The sequence below is a fragment of the Cervus canadensis genome, chromosome 9 (assembly GCF_019320065.1).
Source record: "Cervus canadensis isolate Bull #8, Minnesota chromosome 9, ASM1932006v1, whole genome shotgun sequence".
Classification (NCBI taxonomy): Eukaryota; Metazoa; Chordata; class Mammalia; order Artiodactyla; family Cervidae; genus Cervus; species Cervus canadensis.
The window spans coordinates 15,244,890-15,268,856 of NC_057394.1; the positions used below are offsets into that span (position 1 = coordinate 15,244,890).

Genomic DNA, 23,967 nt, shown 5'->3' on the forward strand with positions numbered 1-23,967 from the left:
ACCTCAACCATGAATAATTATTGCATATAAATGCCAATTTAACCTTCTAGAAACCAAGCCAAGAACAGATGCATAATGAGTCTCATGCTTCTCTGTATCTACTAACTGGAAAAAAATCTCAGTTCATCTAGTCAAAGGAGTTTTTTTATTGTGGCATTTATATGTTTTGTTTTTAATAATAAACACTTGAGCTACTTATCTTTATTTGCAAAAAGGATAGTGATCATCAGTTTCATAAAATCTGTAGAAGACATTTTCACTCATCTGTAGAAGCAGCCAACTTCCTGTGAGGTTGAGTTTGGTGAGGTGTTAGGATGGATGGGGAGCAGTAGAGTCAGGTGTGTGTGACCTTATACCTATATGACTAAGTAGGATGGTAGGACCTGGGGAGGCAGAAGAGGAAGTGATGAGCTCCATCCAGTCTTCTGTGTAGACAAGGCTTCATACGTTTTATGGTTTGAAGCCGCTCATGAAATGGAGTCATTCAACAGTCTTGTTGCAAAGCAGGTCTCTGGTACATTGATAACTGAATGACTATACTATATATCTGAAACTCCACATTATTGTAAGTCAACTATACTTCAATATGTTTTTTAGAAATTGTGGACAATTTCCACCTGATGAGATACCAGAAAAATTTGGAGGAAGGTGCGTTTGAGAGGATCTTGATGAAAGAACAAGAATTTCTTTATCTAAATCTAGCTGTGATTTGAATTTGATTAAAGATAGTTTCAAAAATAATCTCTCATTCCCAGGTCATTAAAGTGAAGCTTGGTGTGAGCAGGAGTTTAGGATCACATGGAGGATTCCCTTTTAGGACTCATGACCACAGAGCCCGGGAGGCAGTGGTTTCCTCATCTCTAGACTCTCTGACTTTCTCTGTTGTGTGTCTGTCTCTGCTTCCCCAGCGAGGAGCCCAGTGTTTTCCCACTTAGCATCTTCTCTCCAGGGACTCTGGACCATCCGGGCATACAGAGCTCAAAAGAAGTTTCAGGAACTGTTTGATGCACACCAGGATTTGCACTCAGGTCTGTAATTTCCTGGAGATGATTTCTAAGGATGGAATGTGCTGCCTTCTGAGGCTGACTCCCACTTGGGTGGCCTGGCTGGCCAGTCCCTCGATCTGTGCCTCCCCTATCCCCCTCTGCACACCCGCCTCCCCCACCCCTTCTCAGCATCCCCTCTGTGCTCCCCTCTTCCCCATCATCCCCTGCTTTTCTCCCCTGACTGGCTTGCATTGTCCTTGCATCACTGTGCCCTGTGGACTTCTGTCTCTTTAGGGCAAGAGTCAGTAAACTTTTCTTTCCTGTGAAGATCCAGATGGAAAATATTGTAGGCTCTGTGTGCTATACTGTGTCTGTTGCAACTACTCACCTTTGCTGTTGTAGCACAAAGACAGGCAAAGATAATGCATCGGAAAATGGCTGTAGCTGTGTTCCAATAAAACTTTATTTACAGAACCAAGTGGTGGCTATTTTTGCCCTCCAGGCTGTGGTTTGCTGACTCTTCAGAATGTGGAGGGTGGTAGATGTGATTGAGGAAATTATTTCCACCCACTTGATTATGTTTTTATCAGTGAAGTTTTTTTCCTAAGTAGAAAATCCAGAATTTGCTCTAAGTCTATAAAATCCAAGCCAAACTTTCCAATAATTGTTGTATTTTGAAGATAAAAATGGCATTTTGAAAGTCACATGCAGATCCTATTAGCTGATGGTCATATAGACACTGGCTTCTAAGAATAAACACTGCAGGGCCCTGTAGTGAGGGCAGAAGATACTGGAATCAAAGTGTGCGCTGTGCTGTCTGCTGTCAGAGAGCTGGGAGCAGTCAGCTTCGTGAGAGGATGATCCTCACGCTGAGGCCCAGCACTGCAGGAAATGCACTGATGAGGCAATTTTCCATCTTCCTTCTTGTGATCATATTTCTGTTGATAACCTGTGGGTTTAAGTTTTCAGTGCATGCTTCCTGGACTGATTCCTCTGTGTCCCATATGTTGTCTTGTGTTAGAACCTAGTTTTCTGGAATCTTCAGGTTCCTTGGGTGTGTAACTTTGTTATCTTACCTGTGTAAACTCTTCTATAGCTCAACTGAGAAAATGCTATCCCTCATGAAGAGCAGCTAACATGTTTTTTCTGTTTATGTATTACACTTATCATGGTTCACAAATACAGAGGCTTGGTTCCTGCTTTTGACGACGTCCCGATGGCTCGCTGTGTATCTAGATGTCATCTGTGCCATCTTTGTCACTGTTGTTGCCTTTGGGGCCCTGATCCTGGTAGAAAGTAAGTACAGATGTGAATATTTGTGATATGTTTACAGTTTATAGCTTTGTTTGTAGTTATTAAACTCTTGTCATCTTGTCTAATATATATACTCTTTGGTTCTAATGAATTGTATTAAAGTGTCTGTAGTATGTGACTCCGCAGTGTGGTCCATGTGAAGTCATTTGTGTCTTGATGAGAATTTTTATCTTTTTCTCCATTTGCTTATTTATTTACAGTAGGTCCTTGTTGAGGCCATTAAAAATTTTTTTTTGATTAGCATGTGGTTGATTTACAATGTGTCAGCTTCAGGTGTATACCAAGTGAATCTGTTGTACATATATCCACTTTTTAAAAGATTCTTTTTGCATACCCATGAACATAGGGGTGCATGTATTTTTTTAAATAATTTCCATTTTGATTAATACTTCAAATGAATTGTCTTTTAGAAAAGAATTTCTGTTTTTGACTTTTGGAATCCTCAGGAGCAAAGACCAGGTATGAACGTGCCTGTTCCAGCAGACCTGTGGTGTCTTAGGCCCCTGCTTTGGCTCACTCAGGCCATTCTTTCATTTTTATTTTAATTTTTATTGGGGTATAGTTCATTTACACTGTTGTCTTAGTGACCAATGTATACAAAGTCAGTCTGCTGTACATACACATATATCCACTCTTCTTTAGGTTCTTTCCCATGTAGGTCATTCCAGAGCTTTCTGTACTTTACAGTAGTTTTTTATTAGTTATCTATTTTAATATTTTATATATAGTAGTATGCATGTGTCAATCCCAGTCTTCCAATTTATCCCTCCCCTCCCTTATCACCTGGTAACTGTAAGTTTATTTTCTACATCTGTTACTTTATATCTGTTTTGTAGATAAGTTCGTTTGTAGCCTTTTGTTATAGTCCATATATAAGTAATATCATATTGTATTTTTCTCTGTCTGACTTACTTCACTCAGTATGAATATCTCTAGGTCCAGCCATGTTGCTGCAAATGGCATTATTTATTTTGTCCTTTGTTATGGCTGGGTAATATCCCATTGTATGTATGATAGCACATCTTACTTATCCATTGCTCTGCTGATGGACATTTAGGTTGCTTTCATGTCCTGGCTATTCTGAATAGTGCTGTAGTGAACATAAGGGTGGATGTATCTTTTGGAGTTATGGTTTTCTCTGGATATATGCCCAGGAGTGGGGTTGCTGGATCATATGGTAGCTCTATTTTTAGTTTTTGAAGAAATCTCCATATTTTTCTCCATAGTGGCTGTACCAGTTTACATTCTGACTAACAGTGTAGGAGGGTTCCCTTTTCTCCACATCCTCTCCAGTATTTATTGTTTGTAGATTTTTTGATGATGGTCATTCTGACTGGTGTGAGGTGAAACCTCACTGCAGGTTTGTTGTTTTTTTTTCCACTGTAGTTTTGATATACAATTCTCTAATAATGAGAGATGTTGACCAGGTTTTCATGTGCTTTTTAGCCATCTGTATGTCTTCTTTGGAGAATGTCTCTTAGTCTTCTGCCCATTTTTTTTTATTTTGTTGTTTATTTATTTATTTATTGTTTGATATTGAAGTGCATGAACTGTTTGTTTATTTTGGAGAGTAATCCCTTGTAAGTCATTTCGTTTCCAAATATTTCCCCCCATTCTTCAGGTTATCTTTGGTATTTTTTATGGTTTTCTTTGCTGTGCAAAAGTTTTTAAGATTAATTGGGTCCTGTTGGTTTATGTTTTATTTTATTTTCATTGCGCTAGGAGGTGGGTAAAAAAAAAAAAACTTGCTACAATTTATGTCAAGGAGAGTTCTCCCTATGTTTTCATCTAAAAGTTTTGTAGTCTGGTCTTACATTTATGTCTGTAATCCATTTTGAGTTTATTTTTGGGTATGGTGTTAGGGAATGTTCTAATTTTATTCTTTTGCATGTAGCTGTCTAGTTTTCCCAGCACCAGTTACTGAAGAAGCAGTCTTTTCTCCACTGTATGTTCTTGCTTCCTTTATCATAGGTGACACAGGTGCGTGGGTTTGTCTCTGGGATTCCTGTCCTGTTCTGTGGGTCTGTGTTTCTGATTTTGGTGCCACTAGCATTTGGTGCCACTTTCAGTTACTGTAGCTTGTGGTTTAGTCTGAAGACAGGGAGCATGATTCCTCCTAGCTTCATTTTTCTTCTTTGTTTTTCTCAAGATTACATTGGCTATTCATGGTATTTTGTGTTTCCCTACAAAATGTAAACATTTTTGTTCTAATTCTGTGAAAAATGCCATTGGTAATGTGATAGGGATTGCATTGAATCTGTAGACTGCTTTAAGTAGTTTGTTTGTTTGTTTGTTTACAGTAGGTCATCATGGAGATCTTTTATCTTTTTATCTTTCTTTGAGTGGGTTGAGATCTATATAACTGTAGCAAGATGACCTTCTGAATATGCCAGGTAGTGTCCTGTAGTTGGGTAGAGAGAACCAAGTTTACTATTAAGCTCTCTGTACAGCTTAGGTCATAGGTTTAACTTTAGGGCTACTTGGATCTCTTGGTTTTAGGGGTCTGGTGTACTGGTGTAAGAAAGAGTCTCTGTAGCAAAAACAGTATCCTCACCGCTGTGTGGGTCACAGATTGTTGGAATGTGTGGCATGAATTCACCATACCTCACTATTCCATAGCAATAACCCTGAATCACAGTCTTTAATAATGCAAAAATGAGAGTAATACTTTTAGATTTAAAAGCACTGCCTTGTTTTGCAAAACCCATTGCCTTGTTTTTGTGATTTCAACTGCAGCTACATTGGACATAGAAAGTGAAATTACATAATGATAATTGAAGCATACGGACAAAAATCTGAACAATGACATCCTTACCTATATTACACTGTCAAGTGTACCTCAATCCAGCTGGGGTTAATATGATAAAGGACAAATATGGAAAGGACCTAAGAGAAGTAGAAAAGATTAGGATGAGTTGGCAAGAATACACAGAAGAACTGTACAAAAAAGATCTTAATGACCTGGATGGCAATGATGGTGTGGTCACTCACCTGAGACAGACATCCTGGACTGTGAAGTCAAGTGGGCATTAATTTCAAAGCATTACTAGAACAAAGCTAGTGAGGGTAATGGAATTCCAGCTGAGCAATTTAAAATCCTAAAAGATGATTCTGTTGAAGTGCTACACTCAATATACCAGCAAATTTGGAAAACTCAACAGTGGCCACAGGATTGGCAAAGGTCAGTTTTCATTCCAGTCCCAAAGAAGTTCAGTTCAGTCGCCTCAGTCGTGTCCAACTCTTTGTGACCCCATGAATCGCAGCACGCCAGGCCTCCCTGTCCATCACCAACTCCCGGAGTTTACTCAAACTCGTGCCCATTCAGTTGGTGATGCCATCCAGCCATCTCATCTTCTGTTGTCCCCTTCTCCTCCTGCCCCCAATCCCTCCCATCATCAGGGTCTTTTCCAATGAGTCAACTGTTTTCATGAGGTGGCCAAAGTACTGGAGTTTCAGCTTCAGCATCAGTCCTTCCAATGAACACCCAGGACTGATCTCCTTCAGGATAGACTGGTTGAATCTCCTTGCAGTCCAAGGGACTCTCAAGAGTCTTCTCCAACACCACAGTTCAAAAGCATGAATTATTCGGCGCTCAGCTTCCTTCACAGTCCAACTCTCACATCCATACATGACCACTGGAAAAACCATAGTCTTGACCAGACGGACCTTTGTTGGCAAAGTAATGTGTCTGCTTTTTAATATGCTGTCTGGGTTGGTCATTACTTTCCTTCCAAGGAGTAATCGTCTTTTAATTTCATGGCTGCAATCACCATCTGCAGTGATTTTGGAGCCCCAAAAAATGAAGTCTGACACTGTTTCCACTGTCTCCCTATCTATTTCCCATGAGGTGATTGGACCAGATGCCATGATCTTAGTTTTCTGAATGTTAAGCTTTAAGCCAACTTTTTCACTCTCCTTTTTCACTTTCATCAAGAGGCTTTTTAGTTCTTCTTCACTCTCTGCCATAAGGGTGGTGTCATATGCATATCTGAGGTGATTGATATTTCTCCTAGCAATCTTGATTCCAACTTGTGCTTCTTCCAGCCCAGCGTTTCTCATGATGTGCTCTGCATATAAGTTAAATAAGCAGGGTGACAATATACAGCATTGACGTACTCCTTTTCCTGTTTGAAAGGCAATGCCAAAGAATATACAAACTATCATGCAATTGCACTCATTCTGCATGCTAATAAGTTTATACTCAGATCCCTTCAAACAAGATTTCAACAGTACATGAACCAGGAACTTCCATCTGTACAAGTTGGATTTACAAAAGGCAGAGGAACCAGAGATCCAATTGCCAATATTCACTGGATCATAGAGAAAGCAAGGGAATTCCAGAAAAACATCTGCTTCATTGACTATGTGAAAGACTTTGACTGTGTAGATCACAACAAACTGTGGAAAATTCTGAAAGAGATAGGAATACCAGACCATCTTACCTGTCTCTTGAGAAACTTGTGTGCAGGTCAAGAAGAAACAGTTAGAACTGGATGTAGAACAATGGACTGGTTCAAAATTGGAAAAGGAGAATGACAAGGATGTATATTGTCACTATGTTTATTTACCTTATATGCAGAATACATCATGCAAAATGCTGGTCTGGATGAAGCTCAAGCTGGAATCAGGATTTCTGTGAGAAGTATCAATAACTTCAGATAGGCAGATGATACCACTCTAATGGAAGAGCCTCTTGATGAAACTGAAAGAACAGAGCGAAAAAGCTGGCTTAAAACTCAGCATTAAAAAAACTAAGATGATGATATTGAAAGGTTGTTGCTGAATGAAAAGACACTGGGATTCTTGGCCCCTGGAGGAGAAAAATTCAATCCGGGGCCAGAGACGAGGCTGGATTGCTCAGAGCTTTGTGTAATAAAGTTTTATTAAAGTATAAAGGAGATAGAGGAAGCTTCTGACATAGGCATCAGAAGGGGCAGAAAGAGTACCCCCCCGCTAGTCTTCAGCTGGATGTTATATAGTCACTAGCACTCTGTTAATGAAAAGGAAAGAATGTCCTAAAACTCAGAATGGCACCAGGCCCCTCATCCTTAAGATGCATTTTGGGATAATCTTGGCACCAGATGATTCATCCCAGGCCATAAAATGATTGACTTGATTCTTGTAGAAGGGCAGATTACCATACAAATAGTTTTGTTTACATAGATTAGGGGAACAATATCTGAATATAACATACTGGTTTGTCAAGTAGGTTCTGAGCATTAGGCAGAACTGACTTGAAGACAGAGTCTGGGTAAGTGCATAGTACATTAACATAGCTTAAGACAAACATTTTCATAAGAGAAATGCATTTGTTAACTCAAGGTTTGAGAATAGTTAGCTTCAGGTGAAACCAGGTGTCATTATGGCAACACAGTATTTTAAGAGAAACCTCCTTTTAAATTTGTATAGAGAAGGAAAAAAAAATCACTAGTTTGTTTCCTCCTGCCGCTTAAGAGAGATTAAAAATGTCTGACACTTGCAGCCTATTTCCTCCATTTGGAGACCCCTGGCCTTACTGCCTGTTACCCTCTCTATATCTGGTCCCATCTGGGGAAAAATTGAAAGCAGTGACAGATTTTATTTTCTTGAGTTCCAAAAATCACTTCAAACTGTGACTGCAGCTATGAATGAAAAGATGTTTGCTTCTTGGAAGGGAAGCTATGACATATCTAGACAATATTACAAAGCAGAGACATCATTTTGCCAGCAAAGGTCCATATTGTGAAAGCTATATTTTTTCCAGTAGTCATGTAAGAGTTGTCAATGGATGTTAAGAGTTGGGCCATTGAAAAGGATGAGAGCCAAAGAACTGATGCTTTCAAGCTGTGGTGTTGGAGAAGACTCTTGAGAGTCCTTTGGGCTGTAAGGAGATCAAATCAGTCAATCCGAAAGCACATCAGCCCTGAGTATTCACTGGAAGGACTGATGCTGAAGCTAAAGCTCTAATACTTTGACCACCTGATGCAAAGAGCTGACTCATTCTCTAATGAGTCTCTTCTCTAAGACCCTGATGCTGGGAAAGATTGAAGGCAGGAGGAGAAGAGGGTGGCAGATGATAAGGTGGTTGGATGGCATCACTAACTCAATGGACATGAGTTTGAGCAAACTCTGGGAGATAACAAAGGACAGGGAAGCCTGGTGTGCTGCAGTCCATGGTGACACAGAGTCAGACATGACTTACTGACTGAACAACAACTTTGTTCAGTTCAGTTCAGTCGCTCAGCCGTGTCTGACTCTTTGCGACCCCATTCATGAACTGCAGCACGCCAGGCCTCCCTGTCTATTACCAACTCCTGGAGTTTACTCAAACTCATGTCCATTGAGTCAGTGATGCCATCCAACCATCTCATCCTCTTTCATCTAACAACTTTGTTAGTTCTTTCTAAATTCATAATATTTTTTAAAAAATTTACTTATTTATTTGGCTGTACTGGGTCTTAGTTGGGGCACTCAGGATCTTCAGTCTTAGTTGTAACAGGCAGGACTTTAGTTGCAGCATGTGACCTCTTAGTTGTGGCATGTGGAGTCTAGTTCCCTGACCAGGGATTGAACCAAGGCCCCTGCATTGGGAATCAGAGTCTTAGCTATTGGACCACCAGGGAAGTCCCTTATAGTGTTTTTTTTTTTTTTTACTTTATTATTGTCTCATACAACAGAAGTAGTATTATGAGTAATACTATCATTACATGCAAATGATGTAAATATTATAAAGGAGTTTTCTCACCCTATACATAAAATAGATAACTAAAAAAGATCTCCTGTATAGCACAGGGAACTCTATTTAATACTCTGTAATGATGTATGTGGGAAAATAATTTTAAAAGAGCAGGTTACCTATATGTCTGGCTAATTCACTTTACTGTACACTTGAAACTAACACAACTTTGTAAATCAACTATTACTTCGATAAAAATCATAAAAATAAAGGCGCCTTCTTTGTAGAGTAACAGAAGGAACCATGTGAGGGCCTGAGAAGTAGACTGACTTTATCCTTCTTCTTCCTCATTTAGCTTTGGATGCTGGGCATGTTGGCCTGGTCCTGTCACTCACCATCACACTTACCAGGATGTTCCAGTGGTGCGTCAGGCAAAGTGTGGAAGTTGAGAACATGGTGATGTTTATTTTTCTCTTCTTAGTCTTTTCAGTCTCCTTGCTGTTATTTGACACAGAAGCAATTCTTGTGTAAAATAATAAAACTGTTTATTTTCACATCATTTTACAAAGTTTTTTTTTACATTCTCTTCCATCTTCTTAAGGGCTTCCCTGGTGGCTCAGATGGTAAAGAATCCGCCTACAACACAGGAGCCACAAGAGACTCGGGTTCAATCCCTGGGTTGGGAAGATCCCCTGGAAAAGGGAATGGCTACCCCAGTATTCTTGCCTGGAGAATCCCCATGGACAGAGGAGCCTGGCAGGCTACAGTCCATGGGGTTGCAAAGAGTCGGGCATGACTGAGCAACTTTCACTTTCACTTTCCATGTGCTTAAAGTTAGTGTAAAATAAAATACATACTTATTTGTCTTAGTCATGTGTATACCATTTCAGAAGGTTTTGTATTCATCACAAACTGTCTTCAAATACAATAAATGTCTCTGTAGGAGGGAGGTTCTGAAATTCTGGAGACAATGTAAGGTAATTTCTTAGCAACTTGTTTGTATTCGTTTCTTAATGGGTAATTCCTCATTTTTGGTAAAAGAAAATAATCCAGTATTTTGAGGTTTATTTAATTACTATGTTCCTCCTCCCATGCCCCGTTTTATCATTTATTCTTGTGTGAGTTGAACACCGAATTTGCTGGTGGCCATTCTTCCTGGTAGGATAGGCTCCCTCTCAGAATGTACTAAGGTGTGGAGGCATGGTTATTTAGAAGATGTTAATCGATGTGTATATTATACACTTTTGAGTATTTGTACCTTCTCCTAAATGGAGAAAAGCAATAAAAATGAAGTTTTTCCACTTCTTTCTTCTAACAGAGTAGAAGTAGTGAAAGTCTCTCAGTCGTGTCGAACTCTTTTTTAAACCCGGTGGACTATACAGTCCATGGAATTCTCCAGGCCAGAATACTGGAGTGGGTAGCCTTTCCCTTCTCCAGGGGAACTTTCCAACCCAGGGATCAAACCCAGGTCACCCGCATTACAGGAAGATTCTTTACCAGCTGAGCCACAGGAAAGTCCAAGAATACTAGAGTGGGTAACCTATCACTTCTTCAGGGGAACTTCTGGACCCAGGAATCAAACCAGGGTCTCCTCCATTGCAGGGGGACTCTTTACCAACTGAGCTATCAGGGAAGTTCATAACAGAGTAGAAAATGACTGATTATGAAAATGAGGTTTGATGACTGTCCAGTTCTGTTCATCTGTAACACGTGGCGCTTCTGTAGCCACACATTACTAATTGGTGTCCTTAAGTATTCTTTTCTTTGAAAAAAAAAATTTTATTCAGATGTGAAATGAGGATCAATAAAATTTTGCCATTCATTTCTTTAATTTTTTAACTTTAATATAAAATTGAATGAAGTAGTCATATGTGAAAGTGTTGATGAACAAGTTTTCCAATCATCCAAGGCCTCATCAGACTCCTACTTCTGTCCTTTGTGGATGCTGAGACCTGGGATGTTCTGAACCATATAAAAGCAGAAAGTTTCATTTACAATCTCTGAGCATCCATAAACAAGACCCTCTGATACTAACTCATGAGATGTCATACGTGTTTCAGATGATTTCAGTAGAAAGGGGGATTGAATACACAGACCTTGTGAAAGAAGAACCCTGGGAACTCGAGTCTCGTCCACTGCCATCCTGGCCCTATGGAGGAGAGATTTACTTTAACAATGTGAACTTCAGGCATAAGTCGGACGGGCCTCTGATATTGAGGAATGTGTATGCAGCCTTTTACCCAGGACTAAAGGTTAGTTTAAGCCATTTGCCTTTTTAAAATCCAGCTAAAGATTTAGCACCACATCTGCTCTTGGCTTCCTTGTCTGTGTACAGGGGGACTCTTTGTTCCTAATGGATGCAGATTAGATCAGTGACACTGTCCCTTAATCTTTTTTGGAAACTGGAATGGGGATACCAGCAATTTTTCCCTGTGTTGTGAGCTCCTTCATGGTGGTTAATGGGCCCTGGGCTCCAGAGCTCGATCTTAATCTGACTCAGGACACTATATGTGACACCTAATTATTCATACAAAGCCTGGGTAGTCTGCCCTGGCTTCCTGTTCCTAACTCTCCAATATTTCATTCCTTTCCATCTTTTATTTTTTAAATACATTTTTATTTATTTATTTGGCTGTGCTGGTCTTAGTTGTGGCACACAGGATCTTTGAGCTTCATTGTGGCATGTGAAGTCTTAGTTGCAGCTTGTGGGATCTATTAATAGTTCTCTGATCAGGAATCGAACCAAGGCCCTCTGCACTGGGAGCACAGGTTCCTAGCCACTGGAACACCAGCAAAGTCCCCCATCTTTTCTTCTTTGTGTTTCTGAAATCTTCTTTTCCTCCCACGGTGCCCTCTGGTTGCAGCCTGCTCCTCTGTCCCTGGGTTTCTGATGTGGACTTGTCCTCTACTCACCCACACTGAGCTGCCATGCCCCTGCCCTCCCACCCACAGACTGCTTCTTTCTTTAGCACAGATCTGATGCTTCCTGGCCTGAGTTGAGCTACTGCTGGAACCAGGCCACAGCCCTGAGCCCACTGCAGTGGGGGCCGTCAGGTGAGCTTGTAGCCACTAGAGATGAGCCTGAATCATGACCCAGTTGAGGGTGAGGAACCAGGGCCTCAGATGGAAGCAGGGCCTGGAGACTTGCTCAAAGTCAAAAGCACATTGAAGGGAGCAGGGAAGATCCACATTGGAGATGGCAGAGAGGCTGTGACCTGGACCTGCCATTGTCCATGTCTGCTGGTGATGTTCCTTTCACGTTAAGCTTGAGGCTCTCAGCTGGGCCCAGGACAGAGTCTTCAAAAGACTAAACCAGAACAGACAAGGTGGTGGGAAGCTCTTCCCCACCTCGCTCTGCAGCCAGTGTGTCTCCTGACTCACGCACACCCCTGCCCTCAGGCGTGTGTAGTTCTCCCAGAGCACCGCGCCCTCCAGCTTTCAGTGTGCACGCTGCCCCTCCACCTCAGAGGCCTTTCCCCCATCATCTGGCTGGTGAACATCTCCTCATGTTCTGAGTTGATCTAATGCATCTTTGAGACCCTCAATTCTTCCTTAGTGTCTTATATTTTCTTTTAAGGTAGAAATTAAGGTACACCTGTTTTCACAGTAGCCAAAAATAGGAAGGAATTAAATCCTTACAATGAAATATTATTCAGTTTTAAAAAGGAAGAAAATTCTGACCTATGGATAAACCTTTATGATATCTTGCCAAATGATATAAGCCAGACAAAAAGGAATGAATACTCTGATTCCACTTACGTGAGATTCCTAAGTAGTCAAATTCAGGAAGACAGGAAGTAGGACTGTGGTCTCCAGGGACTTGGGGGTGGGGAATGGGGAGTTGTTTGTTTAATGGGTATAGAATTTCAGTTTTAGCAGGCAAAAAAACATTTCTCAAGCTTGATTGCACAACAGTGTGAATATACTGAACACCAACTGTCCACTTAAAAATGGCTAAGTAGTTAAATTTTATGATATGTGAATTTTACTATTCATATAAAAAGATATGTGATATCACTATTAAAAGATAGCACCTATAGCATGCTTTATAATTTGAAGTCTGTATTTCACAGTAAGTACCTTGAGGCTTTTTAAAATCAGAGAGCATCTTGTTTTCATTTTTGTTCCCCAGAAAGTGGCGTTCTGCAGGGCACAGAGAAAGTGCTGAGGGACTGCTGGTTGTGAGGGTGAGTAGCACACAGGTGTGAGCAGCCAGTAACCAACACATACACAAGACACAAGACAACTCTGAACAACCAAAAGAACTGCTCTTTAAAGCTCTCACCACCACAGACCCATCTAGTGGACTATAGCTGTAATTTAGTGAATGATACCCTTGTAACATGAAAATGGAAAAAATAAATATTCAACTTAATCCCCAAATGCTACCCAGGGAGCAACTTCAGTTAGTCACAGGGCAAAGGCTGGTCCTAATTATTTCCAGTTCCACTGTAGGTCAGAAAGAAGGTGAACTCCTATGTCAGGAAAACATTAACTACAGCTCTTGATATAATCCTGTCCCCTAGAGCACTGAAGGCAGTATTTGTTTACTCTCAGACAATGTGTCTGTCAGATTTTCCATTGTACATGTAATTCTGTTAACTTGCACTTGTCTTAAATTTTCCCCAAAGGCATAATATGAATTATCTAAGAAACTCTGTAGTACAATTTAGGAACATAACAGATTCTTATTCTTCCTTCTTAAAACCTGCAAATCATAGGATTATTGAGAACCTAAAATGTTTCAGGACAAATTAAATTTGGAGACTGATTTAATAATGGTAGCAACTTGATACAGTATCGCCATTAGCTTCATTTTTGTGTTGGGAGATGGTACCTGGGCAGCATGAAGCCATTTCACTCCACCTGTGTGCATCAGAGGTTTCCTCTCCTGCTCACTTGTCCCTGCCCCTGTCACTCCAGGACAGCCCTTTGGTGTTGGATTTGATTGAGAGGGCTATTGTGAGTGGGGGAGAGGGCATAAGAGTGAGCCAGCCAGCAGAAGTGGGGCTTTATTCTCTTTCCCTCATTTCCTCTGCCGTCACGATTCCTGGAGAAGTTACAGTAAATAGGAAAGTGTCGTAGTTACTATGCAGGATTTTAATTCATGGAAGAAATTGCAAGTGAAAATAAAGAGCCAGGACTTCCCTAGTAGTGTAGTGGATAAGAATTCACCTGCCAATTCAAGGGACACTGGTTCAATCCCTGGTCTGAGAAGATTCCATATGCCACAGAGCAGCTAAGCCCATGTGGCACAACTACTGAGCCTACATACCACAACTACTAAAGCTTGTTCTCAGTAACAAAAGAAGCCACCTCAATGAGAAGCCCATGCCCTGCAACAAGGAGTAGCTCCCACTTGCCACAACCAGAGACAGCCTGCACAAAGCAACCATGACCCAGCATAGCCAAAAAAAAATCACCATGAGATAAATTGCACCCTAGGCTTCCTGGTTAGATTCTGAACACAGGCTGCATTTTTCATTTAGATGATTTTGTGGTTGATTTGATCATTTTAGAGAGTCCTGGGTCATATTAAAGCATTTTTCACCTCTTGAGGTAGATCGATTTTTTTTTTTGTTTGTTTTTGCTCACAGCTATTACTTGAATAATACATTTTTCCAGATGCTTACTAGAACCTGCTATAATGTGCAAAAATATTGGTTCCTTACTTTTTCTTCTTTTTAACATAATATTTTCCTAGAAACCCCTCCCTTCATTCTCAGCTTGTCTCCCTTCCCCTGCCAGCTTCCTAATCCCTTGTGATTTAGACTGTGGTGTCAGGGCCGGTAGCACCTGCCTCTCCTGGAGCTTCTTAGAAATGCAGAGTCTCAGGCCCGTTCAACTGACTTTCTCAGCATTGCATTTAAACAGGACCTTCTAGTAAAGTCCTTTGTCTCCCAATGGCAGTTTTTGATGACTGATAACCTGTGATTTCCAAGAAATGTCTTTTGATAGTGTGAAACTGAGTTTATGAATCACCCAAACCCTGTTGTGACTGAGCAGGAGGCTCTAGAAAGATCTGTGCCACCTAACCCTACAGATTTAGTTACTTTTATATTCTATAAATTGGGCCTTTACAATATAATCTAATTCTGTGTGATTCTACTGCATTTATTTGCATCTTTTCAGTGGAGTCTCTCTTCATCACGGGCAGTTTTCATCCTGCCCCCAACTTCCCCACACCAGCCTACTGTGGGGACTGGAGGGATTTCCCACAGGCTCAGCCCTGAGTGTAGCAGTGTATGCAGTTCTTTCACCACCTGATGGGATAAAAAATGAGTCTTGCTGCCCCAAGCAGGGCACAAGGTCTGTTTGGTCTGTTCCCCAGGCACCATGTGCCCCACTCAGCTGCAGGTTTCTCTCTCAGCCCAGCTGCTGGTGCTGGTTCTTTCTGCTGACAGCCGGCCCACCTGACCTCAGGCACACTCTTTGCTCCCACTCACCATGTACATGCCTGTATCCACATCATGCTTTTAACTCTCTGGTCATAAGACCTCTACCTTAGGCCTGCAGCTACACTTCTCCCCACTCTCTCTGTTTTAGCTACACAGAGGGACATAATGAGGTTCCAGGCCATCCAGGTGATAAGGAGGCCATCAGCAGATGGAGAAGAGCCCGAGGATGTGGATTTGAGTCCCATCCTGTGACTTATGGGCTCTGATATTTCAGGTAGACTAATTCATCTAACTAAGCCTCAATCTTTTTTTTTTTTTTGCAAAATGAAAGTGATAGGATGTAACCTGTAGAGTTGTTGTATGACTTAACAAGATAAGACATGTAAAGCACCCATCATGGGGATCAGAGTAATTGCTTGCATAAAGATGGCTATCATTTTCATTTGGTGTAAAATGACCATAACCACTTATACTGCAAAAGTTGTCTGTCCCATGAGAAAAGAGGTGTTGGCCATTTGAAGTTGTATCTATAGCTGTAGGATCCATCTGTTGTGTCTTTCTCTGTCTGGTTTATCATATAACTAAATAATATGGTAATAGATTTTCCATAAATTTCTCTGACCTGAGTTAAAAATCTAAGTTCTCAATGGAAGCTGCTTTTTCTCAGGACACCACAGGTAATACAAATAAAGCCAGTCAAATCCAATACAGATTCTGCTGTCAACATGTATGGTTCATCTGAAGAAACAAGAAAATGACTGTCTTAGCTTTGTAAGCTAGAAAGAGGTCATAATTTTTATAAAGGTTTTTTACAAAAATAACATCTTTTTTTTTTTTTTTAACAAAGATGACATAACATCTGTTAGGGTTGGGACAAGCCCACAGGAGGGGACAGGGAGAGAATTTCCAAGGATTTAGGCATGTGAGACAGACTTAGTGATGTGTGGTTAGGGTTCCAGCAGGTGGAAATGTATTCAGTAGAAATGCATGTGAAAGTTCTTTAGGAGGTGGGGTCAACATAAGCAAAAGCATGATGCCCTGATCCAGTGAGTGAAGAACTAGGCACCTGCAGAGCATTCAGGAAAATCAGCTGCCAGGTGTGCAGCAGACATTTTCATGTTCAACTCTGACAACTCCAAAGTCACCCCAAGGAAGGTGACTTGTGGACATGTGGGTCAGCGGGGACATTTTTGTAGAAGAGATGTCCTGGGGTGGAGTGATGGGCACAGAGCTGGGCTTTGGGAGTTTAATTAGAGAACTGAGAGCACATGGACCAGAGTGGGCAGATTCAGGAGGCAGGGAGCCCAGAGCTATTGTGCCTCCAGCAAAATGTCTTGGAAAAGTCATTCCACTTTTTGGCATCAAACTGATGTCAATTAAAACAAAGATATAACACTCCGGTTTGTGAATGTGCAGGGAAATGAGTGGGAGTAGAAAATGGTATCATCATATTTCTGGAGAGTAGGTTAACAGCTTAACAGCTTCCTCTGAAAATGTTCATACTTGATTCTCAGCAGTTCCACATCTGGGAATTTATCTGAAGGAAATGAGTAAGGTTGTTTGCAAAAAGAAAAGATTTAGCTTCAAGGATATTTAACAGAGTTATTTATAATAGTAAACTATTGGAGATTGCCTAAATATCCAGCAGCATGTGGTTTGTTAAATGATCACATATACTATATTCTTATGAAATACTAAATGAAATACTAAATGAAAACAGATAGCAGTATGTTCATTTTAATCCCATTTTGTTTATATATGTGAACTTGTGTCTTTAAGAACACATACAGAAGTCTAGAAAGTAAAAACATCATCTTGAAAATGGTTTTTTCAGAGTGCTGAGTATAGCTAGTGTTTACTTTTCAAATTCATTTGCACTGATTATTTTTAAGGAAAGAGTTTGCTTTAACTTGTTTTTTAAAAATGATGCAGCCCAGCACTCCAGTGCTGACTGTGGATCTTAAAATGAGGAACTGAGTCATGAAACACTGCAAAAGTAGAGTCTTCAGGGCTTGGCACCGTGCTGGACTCAGGGAAGTAAGGTGGACAGTTCAGCCCCTGAGCCTGGGAAAGAAGTCGTGAGAGTAATGTGGGAAAGACAAAGGAAGGGGTTGTTTTGTGTGGGGCATTGGGTGTTGATTATATTGAGTTTGGTGTGTGGAGAGAGATCCAGATGCAAGTGTCTAACAAGTTGTTGTCATCATCAGAGACCAACCTGGTTGGAAAAACAGAAAGGAGTCATTGTAAAGCAAATAAAATAAGATTTTCTCTGCCGGGGTCCAGCCTCGGCAGGATCCAGGGGGTACCCTCAGGATGAACAGCGTCGGCGAGAGATAGAAGACACGTGAGACCAGCCTTGATAGGGCCAAGTCTGTCTTTTATTTTTTGACAACAGTTTATATACCCTCACTCAGAATGTATCCAGGATACAAGATGCTCACTCATGTCTATACAGGGTTAGTTTACATTACATCAGTTTGTCCTTAAGGAAGAACAAGATGCTTTCTGCATTTCGTTTCTATAATAAATCTTTACACATTATCTTTTGGCCTTAGGGCTTATAAACATTTTATGTAAGTCAGGTGAATGGAAGCCTGTTTTCTGTTTCTGTGGTGACCTTAACAGAAGAGTTACAGTCTCATAGGGCAACAGTACAGCATGTCACAACATAATAAAAATACGACCCTGTTAATACCAACATCAATTCTTCTGCAAAAGTTGTCAATTAAATTTATCTAAAAGTTTTACCCCATACAAATTCTGTGGCTCTAATAAGGCAGCCTCTGCCTAGCACTCCTGGCTAATAATTAACAACTATTTCATTGTTACAACACTAGGACTAAGCTCTTATTTTTCTAGATCTATAACTATATTAACAATGGTTTCCATAGCACAGCCTTAGCACACTAAAAGCAAAAACACAGCAAGCAAACGTTAACCCAATAACCACTTTTATAATAATTTTCTCTCATATTTTCTAATAAAACTCCTTCACCCCTCAAAAATGCTCTATGTCTATTAGGGCTTTTATATAATCAGGTTCTTTATGCTATTTTATGATTAAAATATTATAAGCAATCATGCATAATAGTACCAAGGGCATAAATGCATTTGGCTAACAAACTACCAGCAAAGGAGTTTAAATTAAAACACTCCTTTCATCCTAAACAATCTCATAAAATACCACCACCCAAAAAACATAGATTTAAGTTCTAAATTAATTCTTATTTGAAAAGAGATCTGGGAGGGCCTTCTGCCTGTATCACAGAAATTAGGGAGTAGTCTATTGAAGCAAGCATCAGAAAAACAGATATCATCTTTAAGGTGAGCGCCGGGGGCAGCTTTGGGGCAGCTTTTCGGAATCCCTGAAAACCTGATCCGCCTTGCCCGTCAGGTTTTCTCCCCATGAGCTTGTCATGGGTGGGATCTCATGAGCTAGCCTTTTCGAAATCCTTGAAAACCTGATCCGCCTTGCCCGTCAGGTTTTCTCCCTCATGACCTTGTCATGGGTGGGATCTCGTGTGCCGGCTCCCATAATTTATTCATTTATTTATTTTTGGCTGTGCTGGGTCTCTTGCTGCTCGGGCTTTTCTCTAGTTTTGGTGAGTGGAAACTACTCTAGTTGTGGTGCACTGGCTTCTCAATGTGGTGTCTTTTCTTGTTACAGAGCACAGTCTATATAGGGTGTGAGGGTTTTAGTAGATGTGGCCTGTGGACTCAGTAGTTTTAGTTCCCAGGTTCTATACACAGGCTCAATAGTTGTGGTGCATGAGCTTAGTTGCTTTGTGGCATGTGGGATTCTCCCAGACCAGGGATTGAACCCATGACTCCTGTACTGGCAGCTGGATTCTTTACCACTGAACCTCCAGGGAAGCCCTCAAGGTGTCTTTAGATTGAAGGATGTGAGCTTAGTGATACTGGTGATACTCTCCACAGGCAATTGGTAAAACCCTTTGGTTACCCAGAAAAGTCACTCAGACTATAGTTTTGATGACTGAACTGTAGAAATAGCCAGAACCAGGTTGTCTTTGAGTTGCCTTTTTCTTTTGGGGTGCCTGTGGCCATGCAACATGTGGGATCTTAGTTATTTCACCAAGGATTGAACCTACATCCCCTGTAGTGGAAGCACAGAATCATAACCACTAAACTGCCAGGGAAGCCCTCCATTTTTTTTTTTTTTCAGTTCTCCTCACTGGAGTTTGGAGTTCATAGTCCTGTGGTCATGAACAACCCTTGGTGCCCCTATATATCTCAGACCATTTACTCAAACTCTAAAAATGTTCCCGTTTGCAAAGATGGATCAATTTCAGTAGAGCTGATGACATGGGAACCTCCATGCATCCTCACAGATAGAGTACTCACTTGTGTCCTGTTGTGGTTTAATTTATGTATGAGAACACCGAGATATACAGGCATACCTGTTTTTATTGTGCTTCACAGAGAATGCATTTTTTTCCCCACAAATTGTACATTTATGGCAATGCTGTGTCAAGCAAAACATTGGCACCATTTTTCCTATAGCATTTGCTAACTTCATGTCTCTGTCACATTTTGATAATTCTCTCAATATTTCAAGCCATTTCATTTTATGATATGTGTTATTCTGGGATCTGTGATCAGTGTGTTTTAAGGCTCAAATGATGGTTAGCATTCTTTTAGCAATAAAGTATTGGAAATTAAGTTGTGTACATCTTTTTTAATATATAATGCTATTGTACACTTAGTAGACTACAATATAGAATAAACTCAAATCTTTTTGAACAGAGAAACAAAAAATTCATATAACTTGCTTTATTTTGTGATAGTCACATTACTGAGGTTGTCTTGACCAAATCCAAAATATCTCTGAGGCCTACCTGTACACAAAACACATGAGTCACATATGTACACACTACGACTTGCTTGTGTGCACAGATGGCCCATCTGTATCATATGGATTAAGGTTTAAAATAAGGTGCAAAATGTCCTGAGAAACCTATATGCAGGTCAAGAAGCAACAGTTAGAACTGGACATGGAACAGCGGACTGGTTGAAAATTGGGAAAGCAGTACATCAAGGCTGTATTTTGTCACCCTGCTTATTCAACTTATACGCAAAGTACATCATGTGAAGTGCCAGGCTGGATGAAGCTCAAGCTGGAATTAAAACTGCCAGGAGAAATAACAATAACATTAGATATGTGGATGACACCATTGTAATGGCAGAAAGCAAAGAGAAACTAAAGAGCCTGTTGATGAAAGTGAAAGAGGAGAGTGAAAAAGCTGGCTTAAAATTCAACATTCAATAAATGAAGATCATGGTATCTGGTCCCATCACTTCATGGCAGATAGATGGGGAAACAATGGAAAGTGACAGACTTTACTTTCTTGGGCTCCAGCATCGCTGTGGTCAGTGACGGCAGCCATGAAATTAAAAGATGTTTGCTCTTTGGAAGAAAAATATTGACAAACCTAGACAGAATATTAAAAAGCAGAGACATTACTTTGCCAACAAAAGTCCATATAATCAAAGCTATGGTTTTTCCAGTAGTCATATAAGGGTTGTACCATAAAGAAGGTTGAGTGCCAAAGAATTGATGCTTTCGAACTGTGGTGCTGAAAAAGATTCTTGAGAGTCCTTTGGACTGCAAGGGGATCAAAGTAGTCAATCTTATAGGAAATCAACTCTGAATATTCATTGGAAAAACTTATGCTGAAGCCGAATCTCCAATACTTTGGCTACCTGATGGGAAGAGCTGATTCATTGGGAAAGACCCTGATGCTGCCAAAGATTGAGGGCAGGAGGAGAAGGGGACGACAGAGGACGAGTTGGTTGGATGGTATCGCTGACTTGATGGACATGAGTTTGAGCAAGCTCCGTGAGATGGTGATGGACAGGGAAGCCTGGTGTTCGGCAGTCCATGGGGTTGCAAAGAGTTAGACATGACTGAGACACTAAACAACAACAATAAAAAAATATCTTATAGATGTATAGGCATATAAGTATAGACTTACAGACGTATTATCTTTGTAAGATAATAAAATTAGGTAAACCCACTTTTTGGATGTTTAATCTCTATAAATATAAATTCTTTTTTGAAATGCCATGATTGATTTGACAGGCTAAGGTGTGAAACTCTAGAGGTATTCAAATCAGAAAAATGAAAATTTCTAAGAATTCTGATTATATTGCATAGACAGATTTAGTTGTTCTCTTTAAAGCTATAAGTTTTAAAATTTTACTGATTTACAAATGATTGAAAGCATGTCTTACACTCTCATCAATTCCAGATTCTAAACAGAGATGAAATCATCTCTTGGGAAGCTTCCTTCAGGGAATTTGTAATTGGGCATCCCTGGTGGCTCAGATGGTAAAGAACCTGCCTGCAAGGCAGGAGACCTGGCCTCCATCCCTGGGTCAGGAAGATCCCCTGGAGTAGGAAATGGCAACCCACTCTACTATTCTTGCCTTGAGAATTCCATGGACAGAGGAGCCTGTCCATGGGCTACATTCCATGGAGTCACAAAAAGTCAGACAAGACTGAGTGACTAACACTTTCTTTCACTTTCAAACTCATTGGTAAAAAACACCAGTTTCTGCATGCATATTTGAATGCAGTTTTATTCCCTACCAGCATTTAACCTGCATTGTATAGATTCTTTAATCTTATTGCTAGTCACTTAATTTCTCCCTGCTTTGTTTTTAATAAATAGACTGACACTTGACATGTATTTTTTCAAGGTTCAATTGTAAGTATTACTTTGTTAATTAAATGCCTTTTGCACTGCTCCAATTAAAGGTCCTGTGTAAATAGCAAATATTTTTTGTGTTGTTGTTGGCTTCATTATGTGCATTTTGCCTACTGGCCTTTGTCTTTTAAGATTCTGCATTTTATATTTTAAGATGTTTCAACATCGAATATAATTAAGATATTTAATATCAGTAAATGATTTCATTTTTCTACCAAAGAATAATTCCTTTTAAATAACAGATGCCTGAGAAAGTGAGTACTTGTTTGTATATAACACTTCTTACTTGCTGCTGCTGCTGCTAAGTCGCTTCAGTTGTGTCTGACTCTGTGCGACCTCACAGACGGCAGCCCACCAGGCTCCCCTGTCCCTGGGATTCTCCAGGCAAGAACACTGGAGTGGGTTGTCATTGCCTTCTCCAATACATGCTTGCATGCTAAGTCGCTACTCTGACTTCTTGACATCTCTGTAAAACTACCCATGTGATTCCCAAGGTCAGATTACCTAGGCAGTAGGAATAAATTTAATTTAAAAGCTGACTTCTTATGCACCACTTAGGAGACTGCTGGTTTTTCACTGCCAGCAGATTACTTTTTAAAGTCATCTTGCTTTATTTATGAATGTTATTTACACACATCCATACACATACAACACACACACATTCATGTCTCCCCCTTTAACATACCACAGAATGGATACTATGTGATAATCACAGAAAACAATTTTCAGCATATTAAGCCTCCCTTCAGGGAAATCTGAATAAAACTGCATGTCATCTTAAGAAGGCATAAAAATCACTCTAGTTTATATTCTATATGCTTGGGATGATGGTGGTCTCAACCAGGGACATTTGTGAATATCTGCCATTTTTGGTTGCCACAATTTGGGGGTTGCATCTGGTATCTAGTGGGTAGAGTTCATGGCTACTGTTAAACATCTTACAATATACATGACAGTCTCCTTACCCCCAACAATGAATTTTCTGGCTCAGAATGTCACCGAGACCATGCTTGAGAAACTACAGACTACTCTCTATATGTAACAGAACTTTGAAAATTCATCTTCAACAATCAGGGTTTCTTCTAGGTTTGTTGTATCCTGTTAATTCTTAATCCCCCTTGGTCTCTTTACAGTGTGGCATCGTGGGAAGAACAGGAACTGGAAAAAGTTCCCTCATCGCTGCTCTTTTTAGATTGTCAGAACCCGAAGGTGGCATTCAGATTGATCGGATCTGGACAACCAACATTGGACTTCATGATTTAAGGAAGAAACTGTCAGTTGCACCTCAGGTATGCACATCAGAGCATTGTCACATTGTTCTTTTTATAATGTATCTAAGTTTAATTGCTTTTAAGTTGTTTTTTTTTTCAAATTACATGGAAGGGTTGATCCTTTTTTCCCAAATAGAGCACATTTTTAACATCAGGTATTTTCAACAGACATTTTCATTGGACACATGTTTTGTTTCTTTGTTCATTCATCAGTTTTGTGTGCATGTGATTTAGTGATTTCTGGACACAGTCTTCCTCAGTTGCCACAGTTTTATCCACTGATAACCACATAATTCTGAGAACAAAAGGAAAAATGGTTTCTTTAGCACTGCAGAGGTTCCTGCCAGGGTCTTTGCCCCAGCAGGATCCAGGGGTACCCTCAGGATGAACAGCGTCAGCAAGAGAGAGACACAGTGAGACATAGCTCGGTGGCTAAGTCTGAAGTTTATTTTTGCACTGCCCCTTTATACCCTTAACAACATCTTTTGGGGGGAAGTGCATATTGCTTACACACAGGTCATCTCAAAACATTACAGCAACTTGACCTTCAACAGAAACAGGATGTCACCCACATACTTTTCATTCACAAGAGTCTTCTTTATCATTTGGCCTTCA

General features: G+C 40.3%; 1 protein-coding gene across 2 annotated transcripts in view; it reads left to right on the forward strand.

The window, feature by feature from the left end:
• LOC122447477 (ATP-binding cassette sub-family C member 4-like) overlaps window positions 1–23,967 on the forward strand; it is a 1,659,665-nt gene that overhangs the window by 1,197,020 nt on the left and 438,678 nt on the right. The window contains exons 22-26 of one of the 2 annotated variants that reach the window (XM_043478130.1): window positions 909–1,028; window positions 2,172–2,282; window positions 9,311–9,411; window positions 11,016–11,207; window positions 23,215–23,370. In XM_043478130.1, the coding sequence (XP_043334065.1) occupies window positions 909–1,028; window positions 2,172–2,282; window positions 9,311–9,411; window positions 11,016–11,207; window positions 23,215–23,370 (680 nt within the window). The remainder of the gene's footprint in view (window positions 1–908; window positions 1,029–2,171; window positions 2,283–9,310; window positions 9,412–11,015; window positions 11,208–23,214; window positions 23,371–23,967) is intronic. The other variant, XM_043478123.1, reaches the window with a different exon arrangement.